Source organism: Nannospalax galili, unplaced genomic scaffold, assembly GCF_000622305.1.
Source record: "Nannospalax galili isolate Female #2095 unplaced genomic scaffold, S.galili_v1.0 scaffold371, whole genome shotgun sequence".
Taxonomy (NCBI): domain Eukaryota; kingdom Metazoa; phylum Chordata; class Mammalia; order Rodentia; family Spalacidae; genus Nannospalax; species Nannospalax galili.
Window position 1 is genome coordinate 3,720,179 of NW_008331606.1, and position 24,767 is coordinate 3,744,945.

The 24,767-nt window shown below is 40.7% G+C and overlaps 1 protein-coding gene across 1 annotated transcript in view; it reads right to left on the reverse strand.

The window, feature by feature from the left end:
• Frmd7 (FERM domain containing 7) overlaps positions 1-24,329 on the reverse strand; it is a 48,397-nt gene extending 24,068 nt beyond the window's left edge. The window contains exon 1 of the mRNA XM_008826739.3: positions 24,116-24,329. Coding sequence (XP_008824961.1) covers positions 24,116-24,172 — 57 coding nt within the window. The 5' untranslated portion in view covers positions 24,173-24,329. The remainder of the gene's footprint in view (positions 1-24,115) is intronic.
• Between the last annotated feature and the right edge of the window lie 438 nt (positions 24,330-24,767).

A 24,767-nucleotide genomic window follows, 5' to 3' on the forward strand; every position in this document is an offset into this window, starting at 1 on the left:
TGGAGTCAATTTCATTTTGCAGCTTTGCCCACGAAAATGTGCATACAGCATACTCCGTTCACATAAGCCACACATATTTTTCTTCATAAAGCCCCCACACACGTGAGCACAAAGCATTGCCTTTCTTAGGCTTTTCTGGGACCAAGCGCTTTGAAAAGGGCTCGGTAAAAATCACTCAGTGTGGCTGGGGCTGATCACCGGCCACCATCCCTGAACCCAAGACTTGCTGTTGCAGGAGGACCGTGATGGGAAAATTGGACCCTGGTTGATAGGCACAAAGACACGCTGCTGAAAACCCCTAGTTAAATCCGAGTAACAGGGTGCCCACAGTGCTTCGAAAGAAGCCAGGTGCGGGTGCAGGCAGATGTAGTTGGAAGTCACTGAGCCATAGAATTAACAGCAACCTCGAGAGGTCAGAGGTCACCCTAAGGCAGTGGCACACGGAGCAGAGCCCACATCTGGGATTTAATAGCTTCCAGGAAGGCGGCCCACCTCCCCACCACTTCCCCCTGACCAAAAATACGCCCCTCTTCCCCCCTGCCTTTCCCTCCACTTGGTTACACTGTCCAGAGCCCCAGCAACTTAAGATTCTTTTGGGTTAACCAGGGTCCTATTTTTAAACTCAAATAAACCACAGAGAGTGAACGAGATTGCACCCCTCGCACCTGGAGAGAGGGCTGCTGCTCTGAGGGAAGATGAGATTGATTTGATGTGGGAGATCGTGTTGAAGCTGCAGTGCAAGAAGAGGCAGTCGGAGTTGGCCTCGGAGGTGGAAGTGGGGTTGCAAAGGGCATGAGGGGTTGTAGGGGAGAGTGCTGGCTAAGCGGATGGGAGTGGGGGCGTTTTGTGCCTATGTGGCAACCTTGCCTAGGGCAAGTGCTGACACAGACCATTCCAGACAGATGAAATCTCTCCTATTTTTAAAATCCTCTAGACAAGGAGCTGCCACGGGATTTTTATTATGAAAAAAAAAATCTAAAGAGAGAGGGATGACAGCAATACTTTTTCCAACACCAAAGAAACATTTCAGTCACGAGGACTAAATTCCATCAGAGACTCCAGTTTCTTTGCTAACAATTTTAAAAGCTCTGGATATTCTCTCTCTCTCTCTCTCTCTCTCTCTCTCTCTCTCGCTCTCGCTCTCGCTCTCGCTCTCGCTCTTGCTGTCTCACTCTGTCTCTCTGTCTCGCTCTCTCTCGCTCTCTCTCTCGCTCTCTCTCGCTCTCTCTCGCTCTCTCGCTCTCTCTCTCGCTCTCGCTCTCGCTGTCTCACTCTGTCTCTCTCTGTCTCGCTCTCTCTGTCGCGCTCTCCCTCCCTTTTTGCTCCCTCCCCACTTTTTATTCTGACTGACTATCAGGCACTTATTGCCTATCAGCACTGCAGCAGTCTATATATCTGTGTACATAAATGCTTCTGTACTCACAAAGAATATATAACCATCCTTGGAAGGTTTCACATAAAGGTTTTCTTTTCACTTGCTTCTATAAGATTCCATACCATACTTATTACAACAATCCTCAGATTCTTCCATCCCTTTAAATGTTGCCAAATGGTCCTCAAAGCCTTTGGCATCTATGCAGTTGGATTCCAGGCACTCATGTGGCTCAAGCTTTCCACCGCCATCTCAGGGCGGGCATTTCCCTTCCTAGTGTACGTTGAAATTGGCCAGCTTTGTGGAATGTGTTACATAATAGGTACGATCTTGGTTCTGTCTGAACATGCACTGTTTAATTTTTTTCTAACATTATAATTCCATTCTTCGCAGCTTATGTTCTGATTATTTTTCTCATGGTATTTGTTTATAATACACTTTTCTTGTTTTCTCCTTTCTGGACTTCTGAATCTCTGTGCAATTGCCTGCTCTTGGTTAAGTTGGTACATTTCAAACATTCTAATCAAGCTCCTTTGTACATCTCCAGTCTGTGCCATCAGCCAGTCGTCCACCTACTCCAGGAATTCAAACTCCAATCTTGATTCCTGCTTTGGCCTCCTCTTCCTCCGGTAACAGTAGAGCACTATCTGCCTTTTAAGAAGAACTTTTCATTTTGATGTACTGAAGACCAAACTTAGCACCTTGCACATGTTAGGTAACTGAGCTATATCCTTAGCCCAGTGTTTATTGTATTAAACACATGTTTTAGAACTTGAATAGTATTGGCACTGATTCCTGGAGGCTCCAAACTCATCATCTCACAGAAACAATGATACTCCAAGTAGTTAGCTCTAAAATCCGATTTATTCAACTTCCTTTGTAGTTAGAACTGTCATAATCAACTGTTAAGATAGACCAGATTGCAATCTTTCTCTATTCACTTTTTAACTGGATGGATGGGAACATATCATGTAGTACACACATTGATCTATTTGTTCCAGGTCTCCGAAGACAAGATCCATGTGTCCATATTCATCTGCCATTAAGCACTGTGCCTGGCACAGTGGACATTCAATAAATGTTTACTGAATAAATAGATGAATTTGTGTAAACATTTAACTTGATTGGTACACATCAGTATGATAGCCCTCTCATAGGAAAATAACCACTGGGGTGACCTTAGGAAAAAAATGACTACTGAACTTTTTTGACCATCATTTTACTCAGCTATAATATGGAAATAGCAGTTTTATTATCTCAGTCTTATTATGAAGGCAAAACAAGATAATTCAGATCAATGTCTTCATCTGGTACCTGGTACATCATAATGTGAAATCATGTGTAGATAATATATAGACTGTGTAGATAATCTACAGATATATGCACATAAATGAGTCTGGAATGATACACAGTGAATTACTAACACCATTTATTATCCTTAAAGAAGGAATATGATAGGGAGAACTTTAAGTGTTCTCTCTGTACATGTCTGGATATTTTTAAGTAGGCAAGACCAATAGAAAGTCTCTTGACCAAATTCCACTTAACAACGCAGACTATGCTTTCCATCCCCTATTTTAAACACTGGCACATACCATGTTATGAGGAAACCTCACAGCTGGTAGGCTACTCTGATGAGTGTGCATGTTGACATCCAACAATTGAGTCCAGTGCTTATAAGTAACTATTTTCTTGACCATGTTTTGGAAAGTTCAACTTGTTATTATAACTGGACAACTTAATTAAATTATATACATACTGAAATTATTATGAACAGTCAAGACAAGATCCATTTCTATGAAAGAAAAATTGATCTTCTTGCAAAGACTATACAAAGGGAATTCCCCAAATATGTGCTGTCAAATTTGTTTTGGACATAACAGCAGTAAAATATTAGAGAAGAGGGCTGGAGTGATGGTTCAGTGGTTAAGAACGACTGCTTTTATAGAGGACCCAGATTCAATTCCCAGCATCCACATGGTGGCTAACAACCATCCATAACTCCAGTTCCAGGGGAATCCAACGCCTTCTTCTGACCTCTGTGGGCATTGCATGGCATGGGTCTGCTTACACACATGTAGGCAATACACTCATACACATGAAATAAAAATAAATAAATAAAATATAAAAAAATAGAGAAGAAAATACATCAAAAACTGAAAGAGGGGCTAGAGGGATGGCTCAGCAGTTAAGAGCACTTGCAGTTCTTCCAGAGGACCTGGGTTCGAATTTGAGCACCCACATGGTGGCTCTGTTGCCCTCTTCTGGTCTCTGCAAGGCACTATATACATACCAGTATACATAAAGGCAATCAGAACACTTATACAAACAAAAATAAACAAATCATTTTTAAAAACTGAAAGAATTCTATAGTCAATATTGTTTCCCAAACATTTACATTCTTTTGCCATATTAAATAAAGCAATATCAAAAATCATAGATGGTACCTTATATGTACAATTTATGGAAAAGGGACAAAGGAAAACACACTCCAAATTCCATGCATATAAAATGGCCCTGATCCTACATGAAATGATTGGTGTTTTGAATATAAATGTTTTGTTAAAATATGTTTTTAAGGTATTGGTATGTATATGATTTATTACTGTTCTCTGCTTCTGCTAATTTTATTAGTTAAAAGGCCAACAAGCACCTTAGAAAAGTTTAGGAAAGAGTCTAGCACATCCCCACTGAATACATACTTAAAAAATTTAATTACATACAGGCTATATAATTAAGTCTTCAGAAAAGGATAGGTGGAAATAAAATATAGCATCTTAAGAGAGTATATAGGCTATTTTTACTTTTTCCTTTTACTTGTTATATTTTCTAGAGAATTGCAATAGATCTAATAAAAGTTAAAAATCATAATGTTATACAAAGTATCTTATAGATGTTTCTCCCATTTCTATGTTGAGTCCAGCATTCAAAATATTGATGTGATACCTGGTAAGTTGACCATGCTCCAAGGGATAGACCTACACCCAAGGACATTTGGGAAACGTGGATTAAGCTCAAAAGGCCTTTAAAAAAAGATAATAATAGAGGAGATGAAGTTGGGGGGTATTGAGGTGGGGGAGAGAGAGGGGAGGGGACCTGAATATGATCAAAATATATTGTATGAAATTCTTGAATCAACAAAAATATTTTAAAATCAAGCTTTGAGAAGATTAAATATTTTAAGATCAAAAATATTTTTATACTTTCCTTTGGAAACTGTACAAGTGATAATCACTTACCCTCCTTTGTGTTCATACCCAATTTTTAAAACTCAGACTATGAATGTCTCAGTATGTTGTATCAGCTAAACAAAATGTCATAGACTGGGAAGCTCAAACAATAGAAATCTCCTTTGTCACAATTTTAGAGGCTGGAACTCTGACATGATAAACTATTTTTATGATTTCAACTTTAATTACCTTCTAATATTGAGGATGTGCGCTTCAACATATGAGTTTTCAGGGATGCAAATCAATCTATAACAATGACCCAGCCTAATGAAACACTTCAGTTATCAATCATATTATTTATTTATTTATATATTTTTTATGTGTATGACTATTTTGCCTGCACATATGTTAACTATACCATGAATGCAATGTCCATGAGGGCCAGAAGAGGACATCAGATCCCCATGTGAGTTCTGGGTTCTCTGCAAGAGCAGCCAGTGCTCTTAACTGCTCAGCCATCTCTCCAACTCCATAGTTATATTTTTATTGTGGGTATATGTGCACATGTGCACACCCATGCAATTGCATGATGGGGGGCTGCGTATTTCAGCACACAAGTGGAAGTCAGAAGACAACTTTTATAGAGTCAATTCCCTCCTTCTACTTTAAGTGGTTTCCAGGGATGAAACTCAGTTGGCCAGGTTTGCATTGAGCCATCTTGCCTGCCCCCCTAGTTACAATATTCTTTCTTTATGGTTTCTGGCTTTTGTTTGTCTCTTTGTTTGTGGACATTATCTCACTATGTACATAGCCCATGCATGTCTTGAACTCAAGATATTCCTGTCTCAGCCTCCAGATTGCTGGGATTACAGATGTGCACCACTGCACCAAGCTTCAACTTTTTCTAAATATTAAATCCACTGTCAAATTGTGAAAACTTGTGAAGCATTTTGAAAATGGTGAATCTACACAGGGCTCGAGATACAGCTATCTGATAATACTTACAACACATAAGAGGAGTCAGTACATCATTGTGTCTAAGAATGTGGGCTGTGCAGCCCAGACACACCTGAGTCCACTTCCAACCCATCTACCATGGCGGGGCAGGGGGATTCTTAGGCAAGGGACTTTGTCTATCCTGGGCTTCAGTTTCCTTAACTGGAAAATAGAATGATTAGAAGGCAGACGCCAATGGCCAGTTATTATATAAATCCACTGATATGCATTATCTAGAATAGGTGAATCCAAAGAGACAGAAAGCAGATTAGTGGCTTCTAGGGCTAGAGGTAGGGAAGGGGTGAAAGAAGAATGACTCCTAATTTGTATCAAATTTCTCTTTGGAATGATGAAAATATTCTGAAATTAGATAGTTGTGATGTTTGTATAACATAATGGAATGCCACAGACATTTATTTGTACACTTTAAAATGATGGATTTTCTAGCATTTGAACTGTAGCTCAGTGTCAAAAAGGAATATAGCAAGGATCTTGTGAAAGTATTCATCTGAAGTACCTTACGTGGTACCTGGCTCAAGGAAAGGCTGCAGTAAGTGTTGACTACTAGGACAGTAACGGCATAATTTATCAACCAAATTTGGCCAAATTTGGATACTTTTGAGATTGACAGGGGCCACTAACAATAATTACAGTTTCCTAACAGGTATAAACCAGACCTGTCTTGGACAAATCCTGGTCACCTAGCACTTAGCATATGGACAGATCACTTACAGGGTCTGTTTTCACAGAGGCAGTGTTGCTATCAAAATCTAGAATATTAGGGCTCGCATATGTGATGATTAGTTTCTTATAGTAATCAGAGTCTTCTGGTCATTCCCACAGTGGTGATTGAATGAATGATCATTTGTTCACCTCTGTGTGTCATTCACTTCCTCTCTTTCAGTTTTTTCTTTATCAATTGGCCCAGAGACCCAGTGACCACAGATTCAGTGAGGAGCTACCCACTATCCTGTCTCACTCCCATCCACCCCTTGCTACTGAGTTCTTCCTGCAGTAACCTACCTGCAAGTAAAGATGCTGGAAAGCATTCCTCGTTGATCTGTTCCTGTATTTAAGGCCCTTCTTTGACACTCCCTATTCTTTATACAAGTCTGTAAAGGAAATCACCTCCATCATATCGCATGCCCTCTACTGGCATAGTGACAAATTGCCAGACCTGTTTCTGTTTAAAGTCACCCACCTGCCATTCTCTCTTGTTTTGTGTGGTGAGTTTTAAAACTTCTTTGTTCAATATCTCTGTTGCAGATGACCCTAACCACCCCTCTGGAACTGGTCCAGAATCAGTTTTCTTCATAATAGTAAACACATTGCCATTCAGCATCTCTGCAACATCCATTGAGAATCAGTTCCTTCTGGCTACTCAGCTTGCTTAGTCTCATCTGCCCTTGAACTCTTTCAGTCCTGAACCCCCAAATAGCATTTTGGAACACAGAGTCAAGCAGAGCACTCTAGGGAGAGGATTGGACTCCTGCTAAGTAGTACAGGAAGTTTGGAGGCATATCTGCATTTTGGTGTTGTTTGGTGCACTTCCAAGGGAAGCATGTTCTCAGTGATGCTGTTTTTATTTTGGTCATGTAGGGAAACATTGTGGGGCTTCTCGAGCTATCTTCTTCCACCTCAGTCCAGATCTGTTTAGAGATAGCAGCAGGTGTGCACTCTATTCACACATAGCTTGGCCCATCCTGAAGGAAAGCCTTTCTCAATTCTTATCATCTATTGGCTACACTGTAGAATCTCAGAACTACTTAGATTAAACACTGAAACTGCTTCTCCTTAAAGACTGCTTGACTCTTCATAAAAACCACAAATATTGTGGGGCCCATGACATGGCTCAGTGGGTAAAGTCACTTGCTACCAAGTCTGACGACCTGAGTTTGATTCCCAGTTCCCACATGGTCAAAGGAAGAATTGACTCCCTTGAGTTGTCTACTGACCTACACACATGCATACTCATGCATGAACACACTAAATAAATAAGTATTTTTAAAGATCTAGAAGGCTGAGTGAGCATCTAGAGATTTAAAAAAACAAAGCACCAAATATTCTCACATTGTAAAAAAAAAAAAGTGGTGAGCATCTTACACTGTACTACTATATCAGGCTCAACCTATGTTCTTAGAAGTAAATGGAAAGTAAAAGGAAAGCTTGCCCTGGGGAGCTGCCTGGGGAAGTAGGAAAGGGAATTTCTTTAGGACCAGGCAGAAGATGATCACCCTTCTGGGGTTAACTCCTGGTAGGAAGTACTGAGAGCCTAGAGAGGCTAATTACCAGGCAGCTGCAGTTCCTCCTAAAATGGAGGCAGGCAGTCTCGTCTTTTAGCATCTGGTGGAGAGCAAGGTGCAGTTGCACATAAAACAGCAAAGAATAAGTAGGAAGTCAGTGGAGGCCCTTTCCCCAGAACCCGTAGGACTCAGTCATAAACCCTGGAGGGAAGCACAGTTTAACTGGGTACTTAAGATTTCCTAGTGGGGGTTAGCAGAGAGACCAACCCTTAGAAAGTTGCTTCTGCATGTGTGAAATTCACACCACATTACAACTGGTTTTTATTTGATTTGTGAAAACATAAAGCAGATCAAAGTGCTCTGTGTGTGAAAGATGGGAGGCTTCACATTGCTTGAGATTAAGTGCTCAGAAAGATTTCCGGCCCACGTGACTTTCACTGTCCTGAGGGTTCCTGGAGACTCAATTGAGCAGCTGCCTATCACCCCCTTTGCCTTCGGCCATATTGATGTGGAGGAAACCAAATTGCAAAGAGAACTCTGGAATTGCATAGCTAGCGTAGCATCTGATAGGTGATACTTTCTGGCAGACACCTTTTGAAAGCTACAAGGGAATGAGAATGCATCATTGCCTGGGGCTTTAAGGAGGCCTGGTGATGACCTGGACAGTATGCATCTGATTCAAGTTGCCAGATTAGTTGCATGGAGTCAGAGACTCTCACCTCTCAGTCACCCCTTATAGTAAGAAGGAAAAAAGAGGAAAAAAAAAATAACCCACAAGATTACCATCCTAATAGCAGTCTTGCCCCCACTCCTGGGACATTGAAATTATCATGCCTGTACTGGAAAGACTGTTGCAAAGTGACAGTGTAATAACAGCATTCTCAAGACAGAGCTCCCAAGTCTTCTCAAAATTACTAGCTACTCTGGGTAATTAAAACAATTATAATTGTTTGTTTCCATGTAATGCTTTAGCACTAAATCCATATGGTATGCATGAGGCACAACCAAATTCCAAATGATTCCTGGAATTTTTGTAAAAACTTTAAATTGATTCTATATCTATCAAGTAATAAGAAACAACAGGATGCAACAGAGACCATTAGGAATCCCACATCAAAGCACTCATTCTATAAAGGTCGAGGCTGAGATCCAGCACAGCTAAGAAACTTGCCTGTGGTTTGTCAGAAAGAGACTAGCACACCTGGAACCTAGGACTCCTGGCTTCCAATAATGTGCTCCTGTCATGATACCAAGCTGTCCTTAAATATAAAAGGAAAGCTAATAGCTAAGCATATGAAGGATAAGAATGAAATAAGCACCTGTTTATATTATTTTTGCTATTTTATTTTTTCATTTTCTTTTATTTTATTGTTTTATTTAATGAGACAGACTCTCACCACATAGACCTGGCTGGCCTGAAACTCACAATGTAGCTCAGGCTGGACTTGAACTTACAGAGATCAGCCTGCCTCTGCCTACCCCACTCCCCTGCTAAGTACTAGAATTAAAGGCATACACTACCACACTTGGCTATGCACCTCCTTTTTTCTAAGGTACTGTGGATGGAACCCCCATGCCTGTACTCCACTACTAAGCTGTACACCCAGCCCAGTATTGATTGTTATTCTTCTGAGTCAGTCTTCCTATTCAGTCTGGCTCCCTGACACAATCATCTTTTGTCAACTTTGGACTGTATTGTTGATTCTCCTTTCTTTTCTTCTGCTTATAACTCTGGTGTCTCTCCTCCTTTAGCCTTCCCCTCCTCATTTGCTCCTGGGTCCTGTCTCTTCCCTCCTGGAATCAACTTTGCTCCATTTGACTCAGTGGCCCAGCTGGGCTGTGGGAAAGGTAGGAAACACCCTTTTTTGACAGGTTGGGGATTCCACAAAACCTCTACAAAGAAGCCTTTAAGGAATAATGCCTTTTAAAATATCTACTTATAAAGAGCTCGTGACACATACTATATTTGGGTTATTGAGGAAAGTCCACGGTCAGTGTTCTCTCCCTCTCTCTGTCTCTCTGTCCTCTGTTTCTATCTCTGTCTCTCTGCCTCTGTCTCTGTCTCTCTCTGTCTCTCTCTCTGTCTCTCTCTGTGTTTGCATGTATATCTGTCTGTGTGTGTCTTTGTGTCTGTGTGTATGTGTGCGTGTCTGTGTGTGTGTGTGTGTGTGTGTGTGTGTATGTCTAGTGTTTGGATGCAGGTCCAGCTGATCTTGAACTCACAGTCCTCTTACCTCAGCCTCCTGAGTAAAAGTAGTAAAATCTGGATGAAGGGAGCATGGTTGAATTTTATTTCTTTCAATTTTATAATTTTCATAATTATCTTAGGTTCTACCATTTATGGAAACTGAATAGGAAAATAGTTTAATTAAGAAAATACCGTTTAAGGAGCTCTGATTGGCACAGTAAGAGAGGTCAGGTGAAGTATCACACTTGCTAATCTGCCTATCATGAGGCTTCTCATGCTCTCACCCTTTCAAAACCCTCATATTAGCCAGGTGTGTTTGCTTGTCCACACCTGTGGACTACACTAAGAGACCTGTGTAGCCCTGGAGCAGGAAGCCTATAAGGGGTCCCTGCCTCCGTCTCGACTTGACTTCTTTCCAAGCACCACACTTGCAGCAGTCATTTAATGCTTATCAGTTCACTAGCTTTTCCCTACCATACATGCACCTGAGTTCCTGACTCTGGCTCATCTAATGTCTTCCCTTGGGCTTAGCTGTTGGGTATTGACTTGCACTTGCTATAGCACTTAGAGTCTATTTAGCTGTATTCCTTTCTTAACTGAGCACTGCATAAGTTCTGCACACAGCAGGTGCTTTATAAAGATCTGTCAAGCCTGGGGCTCAGCAGTGTCACTTAACTATGGGGCTTGCTTGCAGCTTTCTGCCTCTTTGCTCCTAGCCTAAAATGGCATGTAGCCATCCAAGTCTTGAGTACTCACACACATATATGGGAGTCTTGATACACTCCAGACTCTACAACCAAATTCTAGGGGTTACACATTCTCTCAGTCTGACTAATCCTGGGGCCAGCCTCATTACACCTGACCTCTGCCACTTCCTACCTCAAGACTATTTCATTTTGGCAGGTCTGCTGTTACGGTGTGCAGTATCACTGAAAACTGTTGTCTGGGATTGTCTGGTTTTAACCAGGTGCATGTACAGTCACGCCCAGAACATTTTTAATTCATGTTTCCTTTAAATACACATTAAAAAAAACTAATGCACCAGAACAAGAAAGCATGATATAACTTGAAAAATATAGAGTTGTGGAGAAGCTGAGAAGGGGGAAAGTATTAGGATTTTTAAGTTATTAGCAATCTTCAGTGGGAAACTTGGTCCCAATAGACACTAACATTTGTGTCTTAAAATGAGTTATACATCCCCAGTACATGCTTTTCCAATACCTTTCTCTTTTAATTGCTTAGGTGGAATTATTTGTGTAGAAGGATCTGGTTAAGCTGACTCACTGCTATTTATAAATCAAAGCCAAAGATATTCCTCTCTTTCTGAATGTTAAATTTGATGCTAGATATACCAGATTTAGGAGTACTACATTGTTCAAATGCAGAGATGTGTTCATGCAGCATCAAAAAAAGATTTGAGGGGCCTCTGCAGATTACAGGAGCAGGGATGACTTCTCTCCTTTATTGTTCTCTGTGAGAGCCCGAGGCAGGGCATACACCATTTCTGGTGTCCCCATTTGAAAGAGTCAGTGAGGTCCTACTGTAACCACACAGTCACTCATCTGCATGTGGCTGGTCCAGAAAAAAAGGTTATTCTACTATTTGAAACAATTGTGCCACGTCCCTCTCGTCTGAAGATTTTACTTCCTGAAATCAGCAAACTGACGTTTGAAGCTGCCTCATTTGAGCATGGACTAGCAGCTGAGAGCATTGATGAAATCATATCATTGATTCATATCTATTGAGCATCTACTATGTTTCAGGTTAAGCACTAACAATTCAATAGACATAGGTTGCCTTCTCAGAATGAAGACAGCTCTGTATCTGGACTCAACCCTACCCATTGAGCTTCTCTTCCGCAAAACACCTTTCTTTGTGTCTTCATGGAATGCTCAGATGCCACATACCTTTCTAACCTGTTTCTTTTCTCTCAACTATTTCCATTGCTCATGTGTCCAATGAGAACTCCCTACTCGCTCATTGCAGACTCTGCTTCCCGAGAGCCAGATTTCCTTGCCAGCTGCTGACCATTTTCTGCACCAACACTCCTAACCCCCATGATAGATAACACCAACACAGTACCCACAAACCTTAAAGGATTGCTTAAAGTGACCCACTTCACTGGCTCCTTCACCACACCTCCATTCAAATTTTGTTTCTTACTAGTTTGTAATTTTTTACAGTACTAGGGATTGAACACTGGGCTTTGGACATGTCTGGCAAGCAGTCTACCACTGAGCTACATTCTAAGTCTTTTTTCATTTTCATTTTAAACAAGATCTTGCTAATTTGTCTAGGCTGACCTTGAATGGATTTTGTATCCCTGGCAGGATCTTATAATCCTCCTTCCTGAGCCTCTCAAGTAGCTGGAGTTACAGGCATGAGTAGTCTGCAACCTTGAGGAAGTTGCTTTGCCCTGACTTCCCAGTTGCTCATCTTTGAAAGGGGAGTATGGATATCACCTACTTTTCTGAGAATTTTAATGAGGTGCTAGACGTAGAATCCTAAGCCTAATACCTGGCAAATAATAAACATTCTTTTAACACACCTTAGTTATTATCATTATAATTTAGGTTGGAGGGGGCTGGAGAGATTGCTCAGTGGTTAGAGCACTGACTGCTCTTGCAGAAGACCCTGGTTTGATTCCCAGCACCCACGTGATGGCTAACAACCATCCATAACTCCAGTTCCAGGGGATCTGACACCCTCTTCTTACCTCCACAGGCATTGCACAACATGGGTGCATTTACACACATACAGGCAATACACTCACATATAAAAGAAAAATAAAAAATAAAATATTAAAAATATAATTTAGGTTGGAACAGAATTTTGGGGTGATTGTGGGCTAGTGGGCAATGGGATCGTGTTTAGGGACAGGGGACTAGAACTTCTCTCTGGTACATGATTTGGCTACATGCAGCTTAAAATTTCTGGCCCTACCACTTTAAGAGGAACTGCTATTTTAATTACTTATGCAGGAAATGGACCGTATATTGCAACTACTTTAAATTTATTATTTGCAAATGAACAGGTAAGAATTATATATATTTATCATGTACAGCACGACATTTAAAAGTAGGTATATATTGCGGAATGGTTCAATTGAACTAATTAACATATGCATTACCTCACATATTTGTCATGGAGACAGCTTTTTAAAGTGGTTTCTCTTGTTGTTTGGGTTTTGGGTTTTGGTCTTATTCCAAAGCTCACTAAAAAGTCAAAGTCTCAGGCATGATGCTGCATGATGGTGTATTCTGTTAGTCTCATCAATGTGCACAAAGTCTTAGCTGTTAGGGAGAATCACTTGCATCTGAGAGTTCCAGACTAGCTTTGGCAGCCAATGAGACCCTGTTTGAAAAACAAATATGGGACGAGAGTCGAAATATGATCAAAATATATTGTATGAAATTCTAAAAAAATTCAGTTAAAAGTTTATTTGAATATACTTGACTCACACCTGAAAAATCATTGTATTTCACTGCTGTAATGATAACTATTTTTGAATATGAGGAAACCTGATAAAATATTATTTATTACAAGTTGGAGTTTATTTTACTTTCTTTAGTCTAAAATACTGTGAAAAATGTGGAAAACATCAATCATTAATGTTTAAATAAATTTTTTAAAAGAGTAAACAAAAACTCTAGAATGAGCTGGACCTGGTAATATATATACATGGTCCCAGAACTGGGGTCATGGAGGCTGGAGCATCACGAATTCAAGGCTAGCTTGGGCCACCTAGTGAGTGAGTTTAAAGCTAGCCTGGGCTACATTATATCTTGAGACTCTGTCTCAAAAACGTGAGGAAAAGAATCAATAGAGAAGGAGGAAGAAGAAATTAAGCACTCATAATCCCATCAAGAATCAGTCTGAGGACTTTATTGTGAAGTATTTTAGATAATTCTCAGTGTAGGTGACATAATCCTCTAGTGATCAGCTTTTCAAAAGTTTGTATTACATCAAGAATCCCATAGGAAATCATTTTGTTGAGCACGTAAGTTGTTTTCTTCTCTTAGCCATTGAAAACAAGACTAACATAAAGATCTGCACAGAAAGAACTACGCACATCTTTAAACACAACTTTAACTGTTTAGTTAGGATACATTTTTCCAGACATTGAATTTCCCCAGGTCAGTTAGGACATATTTTTGGTTGGTTGTTTTAATTTTGCTTGACACATGCAGCTAAATAAAATTAATCCATTTAAACACATTTTTATTTAAATACAGACATCTAAATACCAATAGCAAGAAGCAGTCATGATAGTGATTACTCTCGCTTTATAAAGCGGTGGCAGGATTTTCTGAAGCCAGACTGGGTACCAGAATTCAGAGGCGGCAATCTGGAAGGCAGAGTTGGGCTCCGGAGTTAGCACATTACTTTCTATTCCCCATTCAAGTCTCTACTTGCACGTTTATGACCTTGGGCTCATATTTAACCTTGCTGCATGTTACTTTTTCCCTTTGAAAACCCCCATGTATAACTGCTTGCCTCTCCTGTCTCAGCTTCAGACTTTCACCCTCTCTCGGCACTCTCCCCTCACTTCTAAGACCCAATCGGTCTGAACTACTCCACAGGCTTATTCTTGCTTCTCCTTTGTCTGGACCAACCTTCAACTCTACTTCCTCCACCCCCTATTCCCAGGCACATGCCTAAATAATTAGCACTGGTCATTTAGGGCCCAGGTCAAACATAGCTTCCTTCAGAAAACCCCAGGTGACCACCTCCTTCCACACAAAGGCTTCCATTTGGGTTAGATCCTCCCCCCTTCCATGATGCCAGAAAAACTACTAAGGGGCCCATCATGTGTGTATCCCACACTGTAATGGACACACCTTTGTGTATTTCTGATTCTTCTACTAGCCTATGCCCTCTTGGAGGGCAGGCGCTGTGTCCTCTTTCACTCTGCATCCTTCACAGGCAGCACAGTGCTGGGAAGCACCAAGGGCTCCTAAGCACTTGCTGAAACAGTGAAGAGTGAATGAAGAAACACAATCATACCTGTCTTCCAAACCTAGCACTGATTGTGTGAAATAAGAGATGTGGAAATTTCTGGAACATAGGTTAGGAAATGGTATCTCATAGCTTTGAAGGCAGTTGATAGTAACTTTGTTACAGAGATATTTCAGTCACTTAAAATATTCTGTGTGAAGTTCTGCAGAACCTTTGTCTTTGTTTAAGTCTGCTGGAAGGTGAATTTTGTCATCATAGAAGGAATCTCAGAGGACAAAGGGCCTCTTGTTTAAGACAGCTAAGCCCTACTATTAGTGGTGAGGCGCCATGCCTAAGTGCTTCCAGGGCCTGGGGTCAGCTCACCCAGACAGACCTCCCCTGCCCCTTGTGGCCCCACACCTTGGACCCAGAAGAGGAGGAAGTGGGCAAAGAAATAAAGGAATAAAGTAAAAATGACTGGAATAAGATTCTGTGGGGGGGAAATAATTGGAGCTTTCGCATAGCAGCTGAGCTTAGAGTCCCAGGGCAGCCTGCAGAAGAGCCTCCCCAAATGCCTGTCACCTTCCATTCTTTCTGAGTGGTGCAGCCTTCAGCAGATCCTCCCAAGAGTGCCTTGCCCCTGTGCCTCATGGACCAACTCTGTACCACCTCCTGGGATAAAAATGGACTCCGAAGGCTGCATCACTTGGCAGTACGACTGGTCTAACCAAATGTTTTCCAGCTAGGACTGCTCTCTGACTCTTGGCTGGCAGGATTCAGGTTCTTTTAGGAAATATCTGGGCCATTCTTGTCATCTCCCAGTATGTTCTGTCCCCCAGGCCATGCCCTTTTGACCCCCAGACATTGGAATCCCCTCAATCACTTTGAAGAATTTCTCTTTCTGCATGTTGCAGTTGACAACTTCATTGTCTTAAAGCACAAGTTAAGACTAAGCTCTTAAGAATGCAGTGTATTTGTGTTCCTAACAAATCAAACAATGATGCAAATACAGAGTCACTGTCCCTTGAGAAGAGAACAATGTGTATAGAATTCATTGGATTCTTACCCTTTAGCAAAAGAGTGCAAGGGTGAAGGGTGGGGAGTCTCAGCTAGGTCTCCTCAGCACCCAGACAGCAGGCACAGCAGGCCGAGGCCCTGTACTGTGATGAAAGGTGAACGGATGGCAAGGCTCCAACTTGAGCAAACACCCAACCCTCATCTCCCTAGCTCCAAAGCCAGTTCCCTAGTCTCTTGCCCCACAGAGTTGGCTTCAAATGTTTTTGGGATTGGTTCCCTCCTTTCAGCCTTGGGGATGGAGAGAGAAGAGAAAGGGATGGGGTAGGAATGGAAGGCTGCAGGCCAGGCCTCTCTTCTAAGCTCCACCAGGAAAGCAGCCTGGCAGCCAGGTGACAGCAGATGAGGGGCCTCCAGAGAGCCAGGATGAGCAGCACCAAAACCACACTTTGGCGCCCTGGCTGATCGCCAGACGGAGCACAAGCGTTTTCTTTCTTTTTTCGGTTCAATTTATTTCCCAAATCAACAAACCTTAGGCTGTGAGAGACAGAGCAAACTGTTCAAACAAAAGCATTCACAGGAGCAGCATCAGCCCCCTGCAATGAGAAATAAATCCCTGGCAGAGAAACTGCTAACATTGGCTAGCCTGGGAAGGTAAGATTCCAGGCTGAGTCTTCCCTTGTTTTACCTGATTTCCAAGTTCCTTTGCTGGGTCTTCTTTGCACAGGCAGGGGGTGGTAGTGAGCTGATACGGCCTGTTTTTCTATTCGCAAACCTTGATTCTAAGGACTCACTGTGGGGAAGGTTGCTTGGATCTACAGGATACATGTCAAAATCCCGAAAACTCAGGAAGCCTCTCTACACGCAGCGTCATGACAGTTAAAGCATATTGTCTAAAGAACATCAGCCAGGACTATGCTGATAAGTAGTCTGTGGCTTGAACCCCACCTTACCCACTAACTTAAACAGCAATAGGATCTTGGAAAACACAACCTCCTGGTGAGTCCATTTCCATGCCTCTAAAAATAAAGATGAACTGAATATGTCAGGCCTCATCAGCTTGGAATATTGCTGCTTGGACATAAGTATCAGAACATATGTTCACTGTCCAACTTGGATAGGTTGTTAAGAGGGCTCAGTAGGTAAAGGCATCTGCCACCAAGCAAGAGGACTTGAATCCAATCTCTAGGAGCCACATGGTGGAAGGAGAGAACTGATTCCCACAGCTGTCATCTGACCTCCACATCCATGCCCCCCCCCATACATACACACAATTAATAAACAGAAAAGAAACAACAATGAAAAGATTAAACTCGGAGACACCTCCATTAGGGCCTCAGCGTAGAATATACTGATATAGGGCTTCCTGGCATTGCTTTATTACATATATTAATGTATAAACTATGGAGTGAGTACTAATATTTTAACTCTTTTACAGATGAAACAGCCTAAGTCACAGGGAAGTTATGGAAGTATGCTAGACAATGATGCTGAGTTATTTGGTTTGTGTGAGAATTATGTAAGATAGGGTATACAGAACAGATCTAGAATGTAGTCTGTTGATAAACACAATCTATCACAATTATTCAGCAATCTTGTTGCTGTTACTGTGTTACCATTACTATGAGTTGTGACCATGGAATAATTTACAATGTAGTGAAGTGAAAAGGGTTGCTTATTTCCACCTACTTCCTCGAAGGAAGCCCTGCATTATTTTAGGTAACTCTAGACAGTTATTATGGACCCTCCCAGGATTAATGACTCCAGGAGGGGAGCAAATCTCCTGGGGCTACTGAATAAGCACAAACCAAAGCCCACAGGAAAGGCAGGACAAATTAACCCCAAGAAGTCTCAGAGGAAGTCCAGAGCAGGGAGAGCACAGCTTTGTTCCATGGAGGTAGTTGACAAGATCAAGCATTCTGAAAAGAATCTTCAAGTTGAAGGCAAAGACACTCGTCTCTGTTGTTTTGTGAAGAGTAGAAATAATGAGATCTTGGAGCAAGGGGAGTAAACAAGCTTTGCGTTCCTATGCTACGTCAGGAACTTTACCTCTGCTAGCCTGGTTATCTTCACAGAGCTCTCCCAAGCTACTGCTATGACTGTCACTAACTTACTGATAAGAGCACATGCTCAGTGAGGAGACGTGACTTTCCTGAGGTCCCACTCAAAACTCTTAGAGCTGAGACTAGAACTAAGGTCAGACCAACTCCAGATATATGTCTTTCTTTATCTCATCTATAAATTCAAAGGTAAATTCATCATTGTCCCTCCTCTATGTGCTCTTCCTGCTAGGATTTCTATCTTGGTCAGTTACCTCAGCTAGAAACATGAAGATCATCTGCATTCCTTCTCATTGACCTTCCATATCCACAGGGGTCAGAAAATGTTCCAGAAATTCTATTATATTCACACTGCATCTATCTATCCTCCTTCTCTGGAGGTACCATTGGCTAAAATCATACTTTATGAGAGAGAGAGAGAGAGAGAGAGAGAGAGAGAGAAAGAGAGACTTTCTATATCCCTCAGTTCTTATGTAAACTCTTTCTTTGACTGGGTATTAGAACTCAAAGCATCAGCTGATTGCTTTATTAATTTTACATGTACATAGAGATCTGAAGAAATTATCAAAGCACAATGTGTTCATACTTTTTACACAAAGAACAAAGAATCTGTGAAGTAATGATGTGACAGCTTGGTTTCTAGGCTAGGGTAGTAAATTCTAGGGTTGTCCTTACAGAGATATATGGTGGGTGGGGGGATGTAGACACTATTGGTAGATAAGGCTATCTAGGGTTGTCCTTACAGAGATACATGGTAGGTGGGGGGATGTAGACACTATTGGTAGATAAGGGTTACGTCAAAGAGTTTGTTTATTCAGGTTCACTGCAGTCTTAATGACCAGTCTCTTGTGGCCAAGGCTATTTTCCAGCCTTGGTATGTGAAGGTTATCCCTCCTGGAAGAATCTTTACGGCCTGCTGCATGTAAGAAAGCACAGGTCAAATGGCCTTTTGCAAAGTTCCACATCCTCAAATGATTTCAGCATGAAATAATCAATAGAACAGTCTGACTTATTTTGAGATTGGATGTCCTTAACTCCTTTAACTCCTACCAAGTTGGAATTTGGTATTTGGGCATAGGCGTGATAGTAAGTCCTTTAACTATCTAAAATTGCACCTACTAAACTTAACACTAACATTCAGATTCTATGTGACATCTTGGTTGAACTAATAAACAGATAAATTAATAAATCAGCAAGCCGATGTTAATATCTTCACATTTTGAGTCTAGAAACTTCTTAATCCACCACATTTATGATATAGACCACACTTTTTCACATGTAGAACACATTGCCAGAATATTGTAGCCACTGCCTCTTATTGAACCTTGATTTTCTGCCAGTCCCTATCTTCCTTTCAACTCCACCCTTCACTCAAATGGCCTTTCCATTCTGTGACAGGACCATGTTCTCTTTTGTATTTTGGTCTTCATGCTTTCCTTTGCAGAAATCATCAGTTTCCCTCCCCCAACACATTCTAGCTCCCACTTTTCACTTTCTTAGCTCCTACTCAACAACCTAATAGCTTATACTCTGGGAAGCTTTTCTTGATATCTGAAGTCTACACTTTTATAATTGACAGCACTAAGACTCAGATAAGATCCTGAAGGCCTCACAGCTTGTAAGTGCAGAGTTAACATTATCCTGGTTTATCAGACTTCAGAAAATCATCATCGCCTTTATGTTACTTCTTATAACAACTCAAGGAACAAAAGGGGTATGTGACTAGCCTAGAGTTGTAGCCCGAAACCTAGATGTATTTTATTACATCAGAGCAATCCCTCTCATTGGCATAGGAAAAACACAGCCTTATGAAGTGGGAGAAGAGTTTATATAATGCACTATTGACCAAATTACAAAAGATACCTCATCACTACAAATCACAAAATAAGTTCCTGGAAAAGCATCTATAAGGCCACTACTGATTTAAAGAAAAAATCACTGGGCACTTCTTAGAGCTCGTATTGGCTTGAATGATATTTAGTCTAGACACCAACCTCCTCTTTGTTATTGTTAGCAGATGAAACCTAGTGGCCTTTTTCATGGGCGCCCAAGAGTATCAAATGAGCTGGTTCACTCTGTTTTCTTACTGAGTAATCACTGAATGGCCAGTAGGATTACTTAGCAATCAGATAAGTGACATTTCAACCCCTTGTTCTGACTTCAGTGTCTAGAAACTATCAAGTGAAACACGGTTTTGGAAATCCACAAACAATAGCTTCTATGCAGACAGAAATGCAGCAACGAGGAATGTGTACATGTCAGACTGAATTGTGTCAACTGTGGTGATGGGAATTACTATTTTGTAAAAATCCCCATCTAAACCAGCAAATAACTGGTTTATAATGAAGTTTTGCTCCAAAGACACCCACTACTTCTACTTGTGTGCATGTAAGAAAGTGTTTGGGGGCCTCAGTCAAGGTAAAAACCAATCTCTACTTTAACAGCCCAGAGAGCCTCAGCTTTGGTCATATTTCTTTGTCTGTCAAGAAAATTTCTAGTTGCCTTTTTGAAGAAGCAACATTGAATTTACACTAAAATTTGTAATTAATTTAAAACTACATGAAGTTGTTCAATTTCTCCTCTTGCCCACTTCCTTCCATCATAACCCTACAAAGCCAGTCTTAATCATCTCAGGATATAGTGCCTATTCGAACGGCAGCACTAAAAATGATGTTGAGAGTTGACAATGATCACTTTTATGAAATATATATGAGGACATAAAAAACATGATAAGGTTCTCACTGAATTCATTTTCTTCATAGGGCCATACATTAATAGGCACATTCTGACAATGATCAAGTTTTATACTTTTCCTGCACCCCCTAATCGCTCTCAAAAATTCACAAAGGAAGAGGTTGACTAATATTTTCAGAGAATTCGTCTATAAAATCAACACACGTTACCTCAGAGCAAAGAAACTTCAAACAAACAGGATGTCCCTGGAGCCAGATGTTCTTCCTAATAATCTAACTAAAGGGATTAACAAGTTAAAGACAGAATAGGACAAACATACACATCACATCAACAATTCAATAAGAGGAAAAGGAGTCCACAAGGCCAAATTGGTAGTGGCCAGATAGCACTGCTCAATCCAGAGTATGCTTTGCTTAAAAGAATTATACACACGCCTATGGTAGAGTCAATTGTGCACAGAAAATGACCTGGGGTTTATGATTGATATATATATATTACTAAACAATGATATTAATGGATGAGTAATTAAGAAGTCTCAATGGCAGGGTTTTCTGCCAATATAGATGCTTGCCAAGTTACTAAATAATAGAACCACACATCTAATTCCTCAGATCTGCCTCTTCTGATGTCATTTGGTCTTCTTGATGATAAATGAGAAGACCGCAGTGTCCCTAATCCCACTCTAAATGTTGATCCTGGCATTGTGGTTTTATAATCAGTTTCTGACTTGAGTTCTTATAAAGTGTGCACAATCATGCTTCTCAATCTACAGGCCTGAGGCAGATCTTGAATGCTGGCTCTTTAAGCAATACTCTGTCACTGAAGCTTGAATAAAGGATGCCTTCCCTGGGAGACATTATTCCATCTGCTAATATGTTCCTTTTGTATTTCTTCCACTATACTTTCTACAAAGTAAACACAAATATCCAAATACACAGTATTTTAGGTCACGTAACAAGTTATTTTCTTGACTCTTATCTTGAAGGACAGTCTTCCCTGTGCTGGCATGATCCATACCTCTTGAAATTTCAGTTATGTTTACTATCAGAAGCCCTTCCACATGACTTTCCTCAGCTACTAAGCTCTTTTCATTATAAATCTATGCATCTCTTCATCCTATTTAAAAGATTAGTACTAATATATGAGAACTTTTTTCAAGTTGCTTTTTTTGTTTTGAAACAGGATCTCATGTAGCTGAGGCTGGCCTCAAACTCAATACATAGTCAGTGATTATCTTGAACTCCTGATCCACTTCCATCTACTTCTAAAGTGCTGCGATTATGGGCCTTTGCCATTTCAGATGCTCTTAAACATTGAAATTGGTGAACAAATTGACACCATAGTCCCCCTGACTCTTAGGAAATGTCTTCCTGCATAGTTTGTTCCTCTTCCATGGATAAGGACAAAGGATCGACTAACTAGTTTACGAAAGACACAAAAGTTTGACATATACCACATTATACGTCCTTTGGGGACAACACAAAACAATGTGCATAAACAATATTTCCGTCCTAGACAACTGCTTAACAGATGAGTTTTCTGAATCCAGTTATAGATACATCAGTGGGAGGAATTCTTGATTCAAAATCCTGACTCTCTACCTACCTACAGTGTGCTGTTGCACAAGCTACTTTTGCTCCTTGAACCCTATCTTACAGTTTACAGAATGAGCAAAGATCGTTGCCTACCTTCACTTACAGAGTAGAATGAAGGATCAAATGAACTAATGGATGCAAAATGGTCTTGTAAATTCGAAAGCACCGGTCTGCAGTGATGCACCTCCCCTGCTAGCATCATCATGCATACTCTTGTTAAGGACTGAAGACACTGTTGGATGACTGGATGCTAAGTCAAGATTCCGTCCCCTCACAACAAAGCTGCTCATAGCACCGCAGGCAGTGCTATTCCCATCCTCAGTACCACCATGATTGCTACTTATGCAGCAGTCTTCCACAGAGAAAAGGGGATCAGATGCTTTGACACCTGAATTGCTGGGTATCAAATCTCTCCCATTATCTTTCCAAGGAACACAATGCATTGCAGCTGGAAAGAGACAATCTGACTTGAAGCCAAATGGGGCTGGCTTCAAGTTGCTCGGTGCAATTGGCTCTTCAGGAAGTGAGTTTGGTGCAGCCAGAGTACCGTGCTCCTCGCTCCCCATGTAATTAGATCTGAATTAGAACTGCACATTCAGGAAACTCTTCTGTCACTTTTTGTCAAAGATTTCTCCTTGAGTTGCTTGAAATATCTATTAAAAACTTAGCCTAAAGCAGTATCTTTTGAATACCAGCTCACTAATTCAGATAGTGAAGCACTGTGACCATCCACTCCTAGCTTGCAAATGGATAAACTACTCAAAAGACGTTTTCCACCCCTTAAATATACTTCCAAGAAAGAATAGGAAATGCTTCATGCCTCTAATGGAAGCTATTTGCTACAAAAACAAGTCATTCAGGTCCGTGGAACTAGAAATGTCTTTTGCACATAAAACTGAAAGGAAAAGACAGCAAAATAGCAGCCAAAGCCAGAAAGTCATCACCCACAAAGCACATGATTCAAATCAAAATGAAATCCTCATTGGAAAAATAGGCTACCCACACACCCCGCATCACAGCTGGGCTTATAGTAGTTGTCAGTTTATGTGTAAAAGAAAGCAACCAACATTTTTTGCATGAATTTCATGGAAACTGAGCTCGTTGTTCTTTGTTAGTAGCTAATGTAAATATCACAGCAAACAGCAGTTTGGTTGCCTGAAAAAGAAAAGTAGAACATTTCAAAATGCTCATACATAAATCCTAACATCAAATTGTACAGATCCTAAGAGGCTGAAACACGAGCACCAAATGATGTGCTTAAAACATTTGTTCTTTCTTGAAGAGCTGAGGTATAATTGTATGCAATCATCTTGTACTTAGGAATTATATTAAGAACTCTGAACTATACGTATTAAGTCGTCTCTTATCCTATTTTTCTCTCCCATTCTGTCACTGCTTCCTGAATTTCTCATTAGAACTGCATAATTCTATGCCCCACAATATATAGGTTTCCTCAGAAAATGAAGGCAGCTTTCCCTTCTCCTCTTCCTCAGAACCTCAAGTGGTGAAACTCATAGACAAATAATTCCAATGAACAATAATGCATTTGGGGGTAAAAAAAATTAAGTTATTACCGCCTTGTCTTTTCAGAAATATTTAGCATATCTTTAAAATCTGCTTTCATTATCCTTTGAGAAAAGAAAACACATTCTAGAAGAAAGGTTAATGGGAAAACATGAGTTACATCATGACATTAAATACAGATTTCTTTTCCAAAGCTAAAAACCACACTCCTCCTTCATTCGGTTCTAAAGAAGGCATAACATCACTGGCTAATGGGCTGTCCACAAATGACCATTATTGAATGAATAATAAAGGAATAATAGCAATGTGATTTCCACTTACATCAACCACAAAAATCTTCTGGGAATCATCCAAAAACTGCACTTTCAAATGGAGCATCCTCGGAGAGGCTGTTGGGCTGCAAGCAGGCTCAGAGTGCTATGGGTGCTGTGACAGGAAGGGGGCTTTCTCCAGGAATCTCACTCTCAGTTGGATGCTGAGCACTCAGGTCCCCCACCCCCAGCCAGACATCCCTACTTTCAACGGGGCCCACTTCTATTTGCTTGGAGTGAAGATCACGAAAGGGCGTTTGCACTGCCTAGTGCTGGGGATCAATAGCATCTGGGCAGCCCCCTCTTTGGTCAACGTAAAATCCAACTGGACTTTAAATGTAGTATAATTCTGCAAAGAAAAATAAAAATATAAGGAAACAGTTCTGATTCTCTTTTCTTTATGAGAGAATGATTTGGAGACACTTGATGAAGCTCAGAGAAGCTGAGAAGAGCCATTCTCAAAAGCAAAACAATGAGAGTTAGTCTCATATTATACTAGAAATTTTGTGGCTGAGCTAAGTTCCGTGACTTACACTTTATACTTTGAAACTATATGCTATTTTAGTTAATTTTAATTTATATGATTTACAGATAAAAACTAATACTCTTTATCCTTGTATATCTTTTATCTATATAAATCTATATATTATATATCCACACAT